Source organism: Cololabis saira, chromosome 20 (genome assembly GCF_033807715.1).
Source record: "Cololabis saira isolate AMF1-May2022 chromosome 20, fColSai1.1, whole genome shotgun sequence".
NCBI lineage: Eukaryota > Metazoa > Chordata > Actinopteri > Beloniformes > Belonidae > Cololabis > Cololabis saira.
This window is the reverse complement of record NC_084606.1, coordinates 6,057,024-6,073,496: the sequence shown is the minus strand read 5'-3', so window position 1 is coordinate 6,073,496 and position 16,473 is coordinate 6,057,024. Positions and strand designations below refer to the sequence as shown.

At 44.4% G+C, this 16,473-nt stretch overlaps 1 protein-coding gene across 2 annotated transcripts in view; it reads left to right on the top strand.

Moving 5' to 3' along the window:
• Positions 1 to 16,248, top strand: part of LOC133420383 (serine protease FAM111A-like) — a 34,134-nt gene extending 17,886 nt beyond the window's left edge. For both annotated transcript variants that reach the window (XM_061710071.1, XM_061710072.1), the window contains 2 exons: positions 13,232 to 13,276; positions 13,366 to 16,248. In XM_061710071.1, the coding sequence (XP_061566055.1) occupies positions 13,232 to 13,276; positions 13,366 to 15,267 (1,947 nt within the window). In that variant the 3' untranslated portion in view covers positions 15,268 to 16,248. The remainder of the gene's footprint in view (positions 1 to 13,231; positions 13,277 to 13,365) is intronic.
• Positions 16,249 to 16,473: the final 225 nt, after the last annotated feature.

Genomic DNA, 16,473 nt, shown 5'->3' with positions numbered 1-16,473 from the left:
TTGCAGCTTTAATTATTATTATTATTATTTTCCTGACAAAGTGAAGGCCTTTTTGCCCCCCTTAACATGCCTAAAAAGTCACCAAATTTTGCACCCTAGTCAAGCCTGGCGAAAAATTTGATATTTAAAGGTTTGCATTAATGGGCGTGGCAAAATGGCTCAACAGCGCCCCCTTGAAAACTTTGTGCCTCAAGCCCCACGATACGGTTTGACGTACATGCACGAAAATCGGTACACACCTGTATCATGGGACAACTTAAAGAAAAGTCTCTTGCCGTCATGCCCGAAACCGAACAGGAAGTCGGCTATTTTGAATTAATCGTGTCACTTTGGCGCAATTTATGCCATTCCTTCGGCAGTTAATTCAGCCCGAACCGTAACGTGCACCCAGGTGTATTATACATCAAAATGTGCGTCTCCCTCCTGCGACCACACGCATTACTTTTCTCTTTCAAAAGCGTTACCGTGGCGACGCTAGACGCCAAAAAGCGCGCCCACCCTTCATCTGGTTGGTTCAGACAGAAAAAACTTTGCGCCTCAAGCCCCATAATACGGTTTGACGTACATGAACGAAAATTGGTACACTCCTGTATCATGTCGCAACTAAAAGAAAAGTCTCTTGGCGCCATGGCCGAAACCGAACAGGAAGTCGGCCATTTTGAACATTCTGAATTAATTGCGTAATTTTGGAGCAATGTATGCCATTCTTCGAGAGTTAATTCAGCCCGAACCGTATCGTGAACCCAGATGTGTTATACATCAAAATGTGCGTCTCCATCCTGCGACTACACGCATTACTTTTCTCTTTCGAAAGTGTTACCGTGGCGACGCTAGACGCCAACAAGCGCACCCCCCCTTCATCTGATTGGTCCATATTTGATAGTTCCCCAAAAGGCACCAAATTTGGCATGCAAGCCAGGCCTGGTGATAAATTTGATATTTCATGGTTTGCATTAATGGGCGTGGCAAAATGGCTCAACAGCGCCCCCCGGAAAACTTTGTGCCTCAAGCCCCACAATACGGTTTGACGTACATGCACGAAAATCGCTACACACCTGTATCATGGCACAACTTAAAGAAAAGTCTCTTGGAGCCATGGCCAAAACCGAACAGGATGTCGGCCATTTTGAATAAATTGTGTCATTTTGGCGAAATTTATGCCATTCCTTCGAGAGTTAATTCAGCCCGAACCGTATCGTGCACCCAGGTGTGTTATACATCAAAATGTGCGTCTACATCCTGCGACACCACGCATTACTTTTCTCTTTCAAAAGTGTTACCGTGGCGACGCTAGACGCCAAAAGGCGCGCCCCCCGTTCATGTGATTGGTCCATATTTGATAGTTCTCCAAAAGTCACCAAATTTTGCATGCAAGCCAGGCCTGGTGATAAATTTTATATTTCATGGTTTGCATTAATGGGCGTGGCCTAACGGCTCAACAGCGCCACCTTGAATACTTTTCTCTGCCATAACTTTTGAATGGTTTGACATAGAGAGTCGTGGGTGGTGTCATCAGATTCTGTATGGAGTCCTTGACCTTCATTGGCCTGAATTAGCCCCGCCCCTTCTTCTGATTGGTCGTCTCTTTTTTCTGCTATAAACTTTGATTGGTTTGACATAGGAAGTCGTAGGTGGTGTCAAGGGACTCTGCAATGAGTCCTTGAGCTTCTTTGGCCTGAATTAGCCCCGCCCCTTCTTCTGATTGGTTGTCCCTTTTTTATAATAAAATCGCCACGAGCCGCCAGTCGCTCTCGCGCTGACTCCCGCTTCCTGATTCAAACGTCTGCCGGCCCCGCCCCCCGACCAATCGGTGGCGAGTAGGGTGATGACGGCCCCGCCTCCCGACCAATCAGTGGCGCGGAGGGTGATGACGGCCCCGCCCCCCGACCAATCGGTGGCGAGTAGGGTGATGACGGCCCCGCCCCCCGACCAATCAGTGGCGAGTAGGGTGATGACGGCCCCGCCCCCGACCAATCAGCTCCCTGTAATGTGGTGACGTCAGAAATATTCCCAGCTCAGCCCGGTTACAACCTTGGCAGAATGGTTACAGAAAAAGTAATAATTAAAATAGTAGGGTTTTACTAATATTTATAACTTACAAATATTTAAAAAAAATTAGAAAAAACAGCTCCAGACTCACCTTACTAAATATCGATATGTTGGTCTCTCCTAAGTCAGTAGGTCAAATAGAAATGAGAAGCTGAGTCTTAGCTCAGCCAGAGCGTTCCCGTCTTTGGAGTCTGAGATTCGAGTTCGATTCCCGCAGTATCCAGACTTTTTTGTCAGCAATTTTTTTTTTCTACATCAATATGTGCGTCCCTGTCCTGCAACGACGCACATTACTTTTCTCATTTAAAAGCGTTACCGCGGCAACGCTAGACACCAAAAAGTGCGCCCACCCTTCATCTGATTGGTTCAGAGGGAAAAAACTTTGAGCCTCAAGCCCCATAATACGGTTTGACGTACATGAACGAAAATCGGTACACACCTGTATCATGTCGCAACTTAAAGAAAAGTCTCTTGGCGCCATGGCCGAAATTGAACAGGAAGTCGGCCATTTTGAATTAATTGTGTAATTTTGGCGCAATTAATGCCATTCCTTCGGCAATTAATACGGCCCGAACCGTAACGTGCATCCAGGTGACTTATACCTCAAAATGTGCGTCTCCATCTTGCGACTACGCGCATTACTTTTCTCTTTCAAAAGTGTTACCGTGGCGATGCTAGACGCCAAAAAGCGTGCCCCCTTAATCTGATTGGTCCATATTTGATAGTTCTCCAAAAGTCACCAAATTTTGCATGCAAGCCAGGCCTGGTGATAAATTTGATATTTCATGGTTTGCATTAATGGGCGTGGCAAAATGGCTCAACAGCACCCCCCGGAAAACTTTTCTCTGCCATAACTTTTGAATGGTTTGACATAAAGAGTCATGGGTGGTGTCATGGGACTCGGTATTGAGTCCTTGACCATAATTGGTGAAAATTAGCCCCGCCCCTTCTTTTGATTGGTTGTCCCTATTTCCTGCTATAACTTTTGAATGGTTTGACATGGAGAGTCGTGGGTGGTGTCATCAGACTCTGTATGGAGTCCTTGACCTTCATTGGCCTGAATTAGCCCCGCCCCTTTTTGTGATTGGTTGTCCCTTTTTTCTGCTATAACTTTTGAATGGTTTGACATAGGAAGTCGTAGGTGGTGTCATTTCTGATATGCTTATGGGGGGCGGCGGCCGTGAGTGCGAGGGCCCGTTCATCGCTGCTTGCAGCTTTAATTATTATTATTATTATTTTCCTGACAAAGTGAAGGCCTTTTTGCCCCCCTTAACATGCCCAAAAAGTCACCAAATTTTGCATGCAAGCCAGGCCTGGCGAAAAATTTGATATTTAATGGTTTGCATTAATGGGCGTGGCAAAATGGCTCAACAGCGCCCCCTTGAAAACTTTGTGCCTCAAGCCCCACGATACGGTTTGACGTACATGCACGAAAGTCGGTACACACCTGTATCATGGGACAACTTAAAGAAAAGTCTCTTGGCGTCATGCCCGAAACCGAACAGGAAGTCGGCCATTTTGAATTAGTCGCGTCATTTTGGCGAAATTTATGCCATTCCTTCGAAAGTTAATTCAGCCCGAACCGTAACGTGCACCCAGGTGTGTTATACATCAAAATGTGCGTCTCCCTCCTGCGACCACCCGCATTACTTTTCTCTTTCAAAAGCGTTACCGTGGCGACGCTAGACGCCAAAAAGCGCGCCCACCCTTCATCTGGTTGGTTCAGACAGAAAAAAATTTGCGCCTCAAGCCCCATAATACGGTTTGACGTACATGAACGAAAGTTGGCACACTCCTGTATCATGTCGCAACTAAAAGAAAAGTCTCTTGGCGCCATGGCCGAAACCGAACAGGAAGTCGGCCATTATGAACATTCTGAATTAATTGCGTAATTTTGGAGCAATATATGCCATTCCTTCGAGAGTTAATTCAGCTCGAACCGTATCGTGAACCCAGATGTGTTATACATCAAAATGTGCGTCTCCATCCTGCGACTACACGCATTACTTTTCTCTTTCCAAAGTGTTACCGTGGCGACGCTAGACGCCAACAAGCGCACCCCCCCTTCATCTGATTGGTCCATATTTGATAGTTCCCCAAAAGGCACCAAATTTTGCACCCAAGCCAGGCCTGGTGAAAAATTTGGTATTTAATGGTTTGCATTAATGGGCGTGGCAAAATGGCTCAACAGCGCCCCCCGGAAAACTTTGTGCCTCAAGCCCCACAATACGGTTTGACGTACATGCACGAAAATCGCTACACACCTATATCATGGCACAACTTAAAGAAAAGTCTCTTGGCGCCATGGCCGAAACCGAACAGGAAGTCGGCCATTTTGAACATTCTGAATTAATTGCGTAATTTTGGAGCAATATATGCCATTCCTTCGAGAGTTAATTCAGCCCGAACCGTATCGTGAACCCAGATGTGTTATACATCAAAATGTGCGTCTCCATCCTGCGACTACACGCATTACTTTTCTCTTTCGAAAGTATTACCGTGGCGATGCTAGACGCCAACAAGCGCACCCCCCCTTCATCTGATTGGTCCATATTTGATAGTTCCCCAAAAGGCACCAAATTTGGCATGCAAGCCAGGCCTGGCGATAAATTTGATATTTCATGGTTTGCATTAATGGGCGTGGCAAAATGGCTCAACAGCGCCCCCCGGAAAACTTTGTGCCTCAAGCCCCACAATACGGTTTGACGTACATGCACGAAAATCGGTACACACCTGTATCATGTCGCAACTTAAAGAAAAGTCTCTTGGAGCCATGGCCGAAACCGAACAGGAAGTCAGCCATTTTGAATTAATTGTGTAATTTTGGCACAATTTATGCCATTCCTTCGGCAGTTAATTCAGCCCGAACCGTAACGTGCACCCAGGTGTGTTATACACCAAAATGTGCGTCTCCATCGTGCGACACCACGCATTACTTTTCTCTTTCAAAAGTGTTACCGTGGCGACGCTAGACGCGAAAAAGCGCACCCACCCTTCATCTGATTGGTCCATATTTGATAGTTCTCCAAAAGTCACCAAAATTTGCATGCAAGCCAGGCCTGGCGATAAATGTGATATTTCATGGTTTGCATTAATGGGCGTGGCCTAACGGCTCAACAGCGCCCCCTAGAATACTTTTCTCTGCCATAACTTTTGAATGGTTTCACATAGAGAGTCGTGGGTGGTGTCATGGGACTCTGTAATGAGTCCTTAAGCTTCGTTGGCCTTAATTAGCCCCGCCCCTTCTTCTGATTGGTTGTCCCGATTTTCTGCTATAACTTTTGAATGGTTTGACATAGAGAGTCGTGGGTGGTGTCATCAGATTCTTTATGGAGTCCTTGAACTTCATTGGCCTGAATTAGCCCCGCCCCTTCTTCTGATTGGTTGTCCTTTTTTTATAATAAAATTGCCGCGAGCCGCCAGTCGCTCTCGCGCTGACTCCCGCTTCCTGATTCAAACGTCTGCCGGCCCCGGCCCCTGACCAATCAGTGGCGAGTAGGGTGATGGCGGCCCCGCCCCCCGACCAATCAGTGGCGAGTAGGGTGATGACGGCCCCGCCCCCCGACCAATCAGTGGCGAGTAGGGTGATGACGGCCCCGCCCCCCGACCAATCAGCTCCCTGTAATGTGGTGACTTCAGAAATATTCCCGGCTCAGCCCGGTTACAACCTTGGCAGAATGGTTACAGAAAAAGTAATAATTTAAATAGTAGGGTTTTACTAATATTTATAACTTACAAATATTTAAAAAATTAGGAAAAAAAAGTTCCAGACATTTTATCGCTATGTTGGTCTGTCCTAAGCCAGTAAGTCAAATAATAGGAATAGCTGAGACTTAGCTCAGCCAGATTATTGCGGTCTTTGCTGCCAGAGGTCGAGAGTTCAAGCCTGGCTTGATATGCCAAAATTTTTGTCAGCAATTTTTGTGTTTTTTTTACATCAAAATGTTCGTCTCTGTCCTGTGACGACGCACATTACTTTTCTCTTTCCCCTTCTTCTGATTGGTTGTCCCGATTTTCTGCCATAACTTTTGAATTTGAGTGGAGTTTGCGCGCGCAGCTCCCGCGGGGGGAGGGGCTGATGTTCAGCGCGGCCGCCATCTTGGTCGAGGCGCCGCATTGACTGCCTGAGAACGTCGGGCGTGGCCGCCATCTTGGATCGGTATCGCTTTAACTCTAGAGCGTTCACTTCTATTGTGGAAGGAGGTGTCTGCATAAGTAAAATAACTATAACTCACTTGATTTTCAACCGATTTTCACGCGGTTTGCTTTGTTACAAACGGCAGACATGTAGCTATGATACAGGATGCTTGATGTACGTTAAATATGCAAGCTTTCATGCTAAAATACGTTCTGCAGGTAGTCACACTTCAGGTATACACACACACACACACACACACATATATATATATATATATATATATATATATATATATATATATATATACACACACACACACACACACACACACACACACACACACACACACACACACACACACACACACAATATACACAATACAAAATACAGTATAGCATATTAATGAATGTATTAATATATTTGAATAACAGACATAACAAGCTTAAAAACAAAAAACATAACGGATGACAGCATAGAATTGTCATAATGGAGAAAAAAAAGAAACATTTGGAAGGAGTGTGTGTGTGAGGAATTGTATATTAGTGTTATAAATTGAAATTATATAATAATGCAATCGCTATGATATATAATTTTACAATATAATACAGTCAAAAATATATGAAATGAAGCAACATACAATGCAATAATACAATATGCTATATTACTGGGTACGCTAATATGAAATAACAACATGTAATATAATATGGTATAATAGATTAATATAATATCATACATTCTGGACCATGAGATACAGCTGTACTGTATGATCGTCGTTCATTTGAGTGATCTGATTTTTTTTTTCATGGTTTGCATTAATGGGCGTGTCCTCACGGCTCAACAGCGCCCCCTAGAATACTTTTTTCTGCCATAACTTTTGAAAGGTTTGACATAGAGAGTCGTGGGTGGTGTCATGGGACTCGGCATTGAGTCCTTGACCATAATTGGTGACAATTAGCCCAGTCCCTTTTTCTGATTGGTTGTCCCTATTTTCTGCTATAACTTTTGAATGTTTTGACATAGAGAGTCGTGGGTGGTGTCATGGGACTCTGTAATGAGTCCTTGATCTTCTTTGCCCTGAATTAGCCCCGCCCCTTCTTCTGACTGGTCGTCCCTTTTTTCTGCTATAACTTTTGAAGGGTTTGACATAGGAAGTCGTGGGTGGTGTCATTTCTGATATGCTTATGGAGGGCGGTTGACGTGAGTGCGAGGGCCCGTTCATTGCTGCTTGCAGCTTTAATTTCAATTTATCTCTGCAATCTGGGGAGGTTCCTCAAGACTTAAAAATTGCCAAAGTTATTCCCCTGCACAAATCTGGAGATCCAAGAATTTTTAATAATTATCGCCCCATATCAATTTTACCATGTTTCTCAAAAATATTGGAAAAACTGGTTTACAACAGAATGTTGCACCATCTAAACAAACACAATATCTTATACGAGCATCAATATGGTTTTAGAAAAAATCACTCCACAGATATGGCCCTTTTACAACTGGTGGAAAGAATCTATACTGCTATTAATAATAAAGAATTTGCTCTTGGCATTTTCATAGATCTTTCCAAAGCCTTTGATACTGTGGATTATACTATATTACTTGACAAATTACATAATTATGGTTTCCATGATATTACTTTGAAATGGTTGTCTAGTTATGTTCATAACCGCGAACAACATGTGCATGCCAACGGTTGTTTTTCTTACAATGTTAAGATGTCATGCGGAGTCCCTCAGGGATCAATACTAGGACCCCTTTTATTTCTCATTTATGTAAATGACCTGGCTACTGTATCTTCATCCTTTACACCAATCTTATTTGCTGATGATACCAATTTGATACTAACTCACAGAAATTTTGATTCACTTATTGAGCAAGCTAATTCTGGTATAGCAATGCTTTCAAAATGGTTCCTTGCAAATAGGTTGTCGTTAAATGTTAACAAATCTAATTTTATTGTATTTGCAAGTAAAAACAAAAAATATTGTCCGCAAAAAGCTAAGATTTCTATTGGTGGTATTACAATCAATCAGGTTTCATCCACCAAATTTCTAGGTGTCTTTGTGGATGAGAATTTGTCCTGGAAAGAGCATATACATTCTGTAACTAACAAAATCTCTAGATCCCTTGGTATCATCAGAAGAATCAGAGGTTTGGTCCATCAGGCTTGTCTCGTTACTCTTTATTACAGTTTAATTTATCCTTATCTCATTTATGGCAACATTGTTTGGGCAAGTACATATTCATCAAATCTACACAAATTACTCATTACTCAAAAGAAATTTGTAAGAATAGCTACTTCTGCCTCCTATTTGGCCCCATCTGCCCCTTTGTTTAAAAAATTAAATTTATTATCCATCTATGATATTAACATACTCCAATCATGTGCTTTCATTTACAAATGCACTTATCTTGCAAATAGGCTTCCAAGTACTTTCAAAGATTTTTTTAAGACCAATTCGCAAATTCATAACTATAATACCAGACAATTTGAGGATCTCCATTCTTCATTCAGTCGTACCAATAGCAGTCAGTTCTCCATCAAAGACAGAGGTGCCTCACTCTGGAACTCTCATATACTTATCGCAAAATCTTCACTGTCTATTAATAGTTTTAAACAGAGATTGAAGACCAGCCTTATTGACCAAGCGTCTAGAAGTGCTTCCACTTAATGTGGACTCACTTCTGCACGTGCACACCGAGAAATTGTCTGTTTATATCCATCTTTTTTGAACGCTGTTTTTTTTTTGTTGTTTTTTTGTTTTTTTGTTCTTGCTATTATTTCAATACAATGTATTTTTTCCCGGTGAGAACTTTGAATAAGCCCATTTAGGGCTTCCTTTCTCACCTGCACATATTGTCATGCTTTTTTATGTTCATTTAAACGTTTGTACCGTTTTTTTATGTTGTGCAAATAAACAAATCAAAAAAATCAAATCAAGTCCCTGTGACGGCGTGGAGAGACAGCTGACGGGAGGGAATAGACCCCACTGGGACGGGCATGGGCTAGCTTCCCATGCTTGTAGTTTCCCATGTCTATGACATGTTGGATTCACCCGCTTTAGCTACGAAAAGACGACAAAAGAGAACACCCCTAGAGTCTGCGAGAGCGGGGGAGGATGATGACTCATCGGCTGACATTATGGTAACAGACCCTGGAACGGAAACGACTATGAGTAACGACAGCACAGCGCAAGAGAGTGCCACAGCAGTTGCCCCAGCTACTGCCACGCCAGCAGGCCACGAGCTGCAGATATGTCCCTGTGGTTGGAGGAAGGTTACATCCTATCGGGGGTTGCGAATTCACCAAGGAAAGAAGAAGTGTTTGACAGAAGAGAGACAGAGGCCTCGCGTTGATTTCTTTTGGCGAAAGGAATCAAGTCAGTCGAATGAGGTACAGCAACTGGACGCAAACCATAGGTTGCAGTACATCAGCACCACTGTCATGGAGGAAGCAAGCACAGATGGGATAACAACAGCGGTAGAACCGACCCAACCCCCTAGACCTGCAGTTGAAAAGAGACTAGCAGGGTATAGACTGCACGTGAAATGGCCTGGTGCCATGGATAAGAAGCTGTGGGAAACTATCAATACTGACCTGACCCTGTCACTTGAGCAACTTAAAGGGACATTGGAAAAGAAGTTGGAGGGAATGGGGGAAATCATCTACCAATATGGGGCAGAACGCTTTGGAGTGCAAGAAAGGGAAAGTAGGAAAGATGTTCCAACCGCACCAGTTTCCAGGAGGCAACAGGAGATCCAACGCCTTGTCCTAGAAAGAAGACAACTCCGGAAACTTTGGAAAAAGGCCTCTGGAGTGGAAAGGGAAGGCATAAATGCACTTCAAGTTGACATAAAATCACGACTGGCATCCCTCCACAGAGCAGAGAACCTCCGGAAACGTAGAAGAAAGAAAGAACAAACGAGAACACGGTTCTATAAAGATCCCTTCAAGTTCCTTAAAAGTATCTTCACAAAGGAAAAAAGCGGAGCTCTAAAAACAACTAAGAGAGACCTGGAAGATCACTTGAAGGCAACACATTCTGACCCAAGGCGGTATGAAAAGCTGACCATTCCCTCAGATATCCCACCAATTAACCCCCCAAAACAGCACATGCTGACCAGCCCTCCAACCTGGAAAGAGGTGGAAAACACAGTGCGTCGAGCAAGAACTGCATCAGCTCCGGGCCCAAACGGAGTGCCATACAAGGTGTATAAGAACGCACCAGATGTCCTGAGGTTTCTCTGGAAACTCATGAGAACAGCATGGCAGAAGAAGATGATTCCTAAAACGTGGCGCAGGGCAGGGGGAGTCCTCATCCCAAAGGAGAAGGATGCAGTCAACATCAGCCAATTCCGCCCAATCTCCCTGCTGAACGTTGAGGGCAAAGTCTTCTTTAGTATCATTGCGCAGAGAATGGCCGAGTATCTGAAAAGAAACGAGTACATTGACATATCTGTACAAAAAGCAGGAATATCAGGATTCTCAGGGTGCTCAGAACAATCCAGCATGATATGGCACCAGATCCAAATGGCAAAGGTGGAGAGAAGGGACCTCCATGTAGTCTTTCTGGACCTTGTCAATGCTTTTGGCTCTGTGCCCCATGAACTCCTGTGGTCTGCCTTTGAATTCTTCCACATACCGGACACCATCACAGCCCTGGTAAAAACCTACTTCCGAGACATGCATTTCTGTTTTACCACCTCTGACTTTACCACCTCTTGGCAGTGCCTGGAAGTAGGTATCATGGCGGGATGCACTATCTCTCCCCTGGCATTCACGATGGCAATGGAAGTCATCATCCGGGCCTCAAAATGGGTTGTAGGTGGACAGCGGGTTTACTCTGGTCAGCGTCTCCCTCCGCTCAGAGCTTACATGGATGACATCACAACGTTGACCACCACCGTCCCATGCACCAGGAGGTTGCTCAGGAAACTGGAAGAGAACATCAGTTGGGCCCGGATGAAGATCAAACCATCCAAGTCACGAAGCATCTCAATTGTGAGGGGAGTGCTCTCTGACCTGAAATTCTTCATCGGCGAAGACCCAATCCCAACAGTGTCTGAGCAGCCAGTAAAAAGCCTTTGCAGGTGGTATGATGCAAGCCTGAAGGACAAAGACCAGGTGCAACAACTGCAGAAAGACATCAGCAGTGGCTTGCTGTCCATTGACAAAACACAGCTACCTGGTAAGTTAAAGGCCTGGTGCCTGCAGTTTGGACTCTTACCACGGATGCTGTGGCCGCTCGCAGTGTATGAGGTAGAGAAGTTGGAAAGAGGAGTCACAGGCTACATCAAGAAGTGGCTAGGAGTTCCACGTTGCCTTACCACCATAGGCCTCTACGGAGATGGCATCCTCAAGCTGCCCCTCACCAGTCTCACAGAAGAGTTCAAGTGTGTTAAAACAAGACTCCAGATGACGCTGAATGAATCCAGGGACTTAGTGGTGAGCAACAACGCACCGACCCTGGCCACCGGGCGCAAATGGACACCAGCCAAAGCAGTGGAGGAAGCAACAGCAGCCCTCAAACATGCTGACATTGTGGGATATGTTCAGCAGGGAAGAGGGGGTTTTGGGCTAATAGCTAGTCGCCCGGCTTGGAGTAAGGCCGCAGCACCAGAACGGAGGAAGTTGGTGGTGGAGGAGGTACGCCACCAGGAGAGGGCTGGAAGATGGGCCAAGTCAGTCTCTCTTGCCAAACAGGGACAGTGGACACGATGGGACAATGTGGAGAGGAAGAAGATCAGCTGGAAGGACATGTGGGCCATGGAGGCAAGGAATTTGAGCTTCATAATCAGAGCTACTTACGACGTCCTTCCAACGCCAGCTAACCTTCACCAGTGGTACGGTGAAGACCCAGGATGTGCCCTGTGTTCCATGCCAGCCACCCTCAGGCACATTCTCTCAGGGTGCAAAACCAGTCTTGCCCAAGGACGCTACACGTGGCGTCACAACCAAGTCCTGAAGATCTTGGCATCTACCCTGGAGGACAAACGAGCTGCCACCAACTCCCTATCGACATCAGCACCCAAACACCATCAGACAACTACCTTTGTCCATGAGGGGGCAAAGGTAACCAGGAGCTACTCGACACCATCTGAGCGAAGGCAGCTACGGTTGGCCCGCGACTGGAAGATGCTGGCTGATGTCGGCCGACAGCTGGTGTTTCCTACAGAGATTGCTACAACCACCCTGAGACCTGACTTGGTTCTCTGGTCCCCCTCACAAAAAAAGGTGTATATCGTTGAGCTAACTGTACCCTGGGAGGACGCAGTGGATGAGGCTTATGAGCGAAAACAGCTACGCTATGCTGATCTCGCTGCTGAAGCACAACATCGTGGCTGGAACACTGAAGTCCGCCCAGTGGAGGTGGGGTGTAGAGGGTTTGTGGCAAAATCAACCACCAGACTGTTTGCAGACCTGGGAATCAGAGGCCAAAGCCTGCGTTCAGCCATCAAAGCTGCATCGGAAGCAGCCGAAAGAAGCAGCCAGTGGCTGTTTATGAGGAGGAAAGATCCCAACTGGGCCCCAAAGTAGCCAACCAGAAGGTATGCGGTCAGCCTAGGCCTGACTCAGGGAAAAGGACGCCCCTGCCATGCAGAGTCCCTTGAGATGTCAGTCACTCTCAGGGCGAGTTTGGATTGACGCAAGTTTAGGGCTGATCATCCTGAGCTGGCCACCTCTGGAGAGGGTGTATAGTGTGGCCGAAACACCCCATGACCTGGAGGAACACTACTGACGATGCGTCCTAAATTAAAACCTCACCCCACCCCCCCTCCCTTGCAACAATCACTCACCATCAACACGACACACACACACACTCTCACGCTTGTGCCTGCACAAAGGAATTTTACATCTTTTCCTGTGTTTCATAAAACAACATGGGGGGGGGGTTTCAAAAAAAGGACTTGCATTACAAGCAGGTCATCAGCTGACCTGATTTAAAGAAATGTGCATCATAATAAACATCTACCGACCCTTACTTTAACATGGAAAGTAAAAGCCATTAAGCCACTTCTATTTTTTAATCTCTCTTTGCTTCTTTACAGATGGATAAAGTCAAAGTAAAGATGGAGGAAGATGATGTTCCCGTGGTGAGTCTCCTCCTCTATCGTGAGCTGTGTCAGGGTTTTCTCTTTGCTCTGTTTAAATGTTAACTTTCTTGTTTTCTCGTTTCCTGCAGGACGCACATGAACATCACACCTTCATAGTGAAGTTCAAAAACAGTGACCCTTTGATTATAGAGTGTAAACAACCCAGCACGGTGTTGGAGGCCATAAAGTCATATCTGGGGGAAGAATTTAAGAAGTATATTAAATGTATTGATGAGAAGCTCTTGATTCAGTTGGGTAATACTGATACCTCACCTTTTGTTTCAACACATTTCCCGTGTTCTTGTGTTATGGAGGATGTGTGTCTCATCATTACCACATTTACCAGACCTGTGGAAGCAAAAGCAAAAAACCCCAAAAGGCACACAATCCTAAAAAGAGAAGGTTATTCCATCTTCTTCATCAACAAAGAAGGAGGGAAAAACACCAATTCCAGAACAAACAAGGTTTTCCTAGAGATGGGTCACTTTAGTAAGCTGAGTTACTTCTGTGTTTATGGGAAGAAGGGGACGACTGTGGAGGAGGCTCTGAACCGAGACGGCCGCTTCGTCGACGGCCTCACCGACTTCAAATTGTCGAACGAGAAACAAGAGAAAACCATGATCAAGTCCATACAGACTGTCAACAAACTGCACGGCAAGAAGTTCAAGATATGTCTCCCAATGAAAAAAAGAGCAAAAGCCAAATGTGGAAAACGTAAAAACAGCACCGAGCAACTGGAGCAGCAGAAAACTGCATCAAAGAATCCACAAAGCAGTAAAACAAAACCAGAGTCAGAGATGAAGAAGGGAGGGAAAGAAACAACCAATGACATCATCCGTTTAGCTGCTGAGGAAGGAATAAGTTTAGGAGAAGCAATGAAGGAGAAACAGAGTGGGATTGATGTAGAGGTGATCAATGAACTTCTCCGTAAACAGTTTCCAGATCTGAAACAGTGGATGGAGAGCAGGTTCCCTGGTGAGTCTTTTCAGGAAGAACTGAAGCTGAAGAAGGAGAACTTTGGAAAGATCCAGCAGTCTTTTAGTGAAGTTCACAGATTGAAGGGGGTGTTGGAGCTCAGTGACTCTATTTGTCTGTTAAAGGTCAGTGGATCTGTTCCTTGTTCAGAAATCGAGGAACAAAAGGTGGGAACAGGCTTTGTGCTTTTTGACAACTTTGTCTTGACGAATAAGCACTTATTTGGTACACAGACCGAAGAGGGAACATCTGTATGGTGGACAAATGTCAGTGTAACGGCACAGTTCCACTTTGAAAATCCTTACGAGGCGGGTCTAGAGTTTACCGCTGAGGTGTTTGGTGGCTGTGATACACTAGATTACGCTCTAGTTCAGCTCAGCGTTGACGACCCAAACACGACGGCCTCACTAGGACTGCTGAAGAGGTTTTGGTCAACACCAGACGATGGTGAGGCCTGTATTGTTGGTCATCCAGCTGGAGGTGTGAAGAAGCTGGATCCCATATGTGTCATTAAGAAAGATCAGCGGGAGGAGGCCATCCGCCAGAATTTAGCCAGGTACAATTTTTTCGCCATCTGCGATGTTGATAAAGACTTCAAAAAGGAGCCATCCGCAGATATTATCGTGACCTACAACACCTCCATGTATCACGGTTCCTCCGGCTCCCCAGTGTTTGATGGTTCTGGGAGAGTTTTTGGTTTACATAGTGGCGGCTTTCTCTTCAACGAACGAATCCCTGGTCATAGTTTGATTGAGTATTGCTATCCTCTGCTTTACATATTTGAAGAGCTTGTGCGGGCCTTAAAGGTACATGGATCAACAAAGTTGTTGTTGAGGATTCAGGAGGAGGCAAAGAAAAACAAAAAATTAAAAGAAATCCTGGCATCTGTGTTGGGGACAAGTGGACATGATGTCCCGACTCGACAGAATCAGGAGGAAGGGAACGAAGGTGAATCCCAAGGAGATACTCAGAGTGATGAGGAAATGGACACATCTCGATTTCCAGAACTTCCGTGATGTAGGCGACACATCTGATGATTATTTTCTAGTTCAAAATCCATAATTACTTGATTTTTTTAAATTTCTGTTCAGATTCGTTAAATGCACAACCCCGTGGATAGTGTTTTTGTCCACTGTGTATGTGACAAATATATCAGGAAATGTTTTTATCTTCTACAAAAAAATATAAAAAAAATAGAAAGGGTTTCATTGAATAGATGTTTGTTACTTTCATTTTTGTGCGTTGGTTACCGTTGTTAAAAATCGTTTGTGATGTCTTGGTACCAAAATCAGAAATAATACTTTTGTCGCAAAGTTTCCTGCTCACAAAGCAGAAACTTGTTTTTAGACTTCCCTTGTGTTGGAAACCGTCTTGAATTGTAGATAGCAACACTTACGTCAAGAGTTTTAAAGGCCTGTTAAAGCTTTAATACCAGATTTGTCCACATGGGGGCAGCACGTCACATGAACGTGCATGAGTCGGCCACTGGCCAAAGACAGGAGGAAGTTCAGCTCTAAGACGCATTACTAGACGTGTCGGACCGTCCTGACTGGTGGTGGAGTGTCATCCAGTGTTATGCCCCCTAAACCAAAAACATACCCAAGTGGGCTTATTTTATATGACTAAAATAAAGAAAACATCCTATGAATATAAGAAATACGTTTTCTGTCATTGTATAGAGACTTTCGACCAATAACAACATTTTTATGGCTTTTAACTTGTTGGCTGTGCTTTTAATTTGAAAGAAGTTTGTCTCTTAAAACTGATCAATCCTGTGGAGCAAAGGTGAAATACGGGTTTATTCTTCTTCATTACCTGTGTATGGTTGGTTGTGTATGATGAACGTTTATAAGGAATTTGTGATTATTCGGATGTGTTTTAGTTGTAGAAAAGCAACTTTTCCCTTTTTCTTTCAAACTACATTATTTATGTTGCTTTTAAAACACTTTATGTAACAAAAATTGTATGAATTATATGAAAAGCGTTTAATAAAGTTTGATGGCTTGATGAAATAAGTTGTCCAGTGGGTTCATGTTAAAAGACTTAAATATAAGAAAGTATTCTGTCCTCGATTCAGACTTTTATCATCTATCGGTTACAAATAAATAAAAACAAGTCGTGTTTTAACTGCAGCGCTCTGATAACAGTCTGTTTACATCATTTCGTAAATTAAATTTATAGTGAATTTAAACTGCACAGCTGCAGTTTCCAACAGTTTTCAA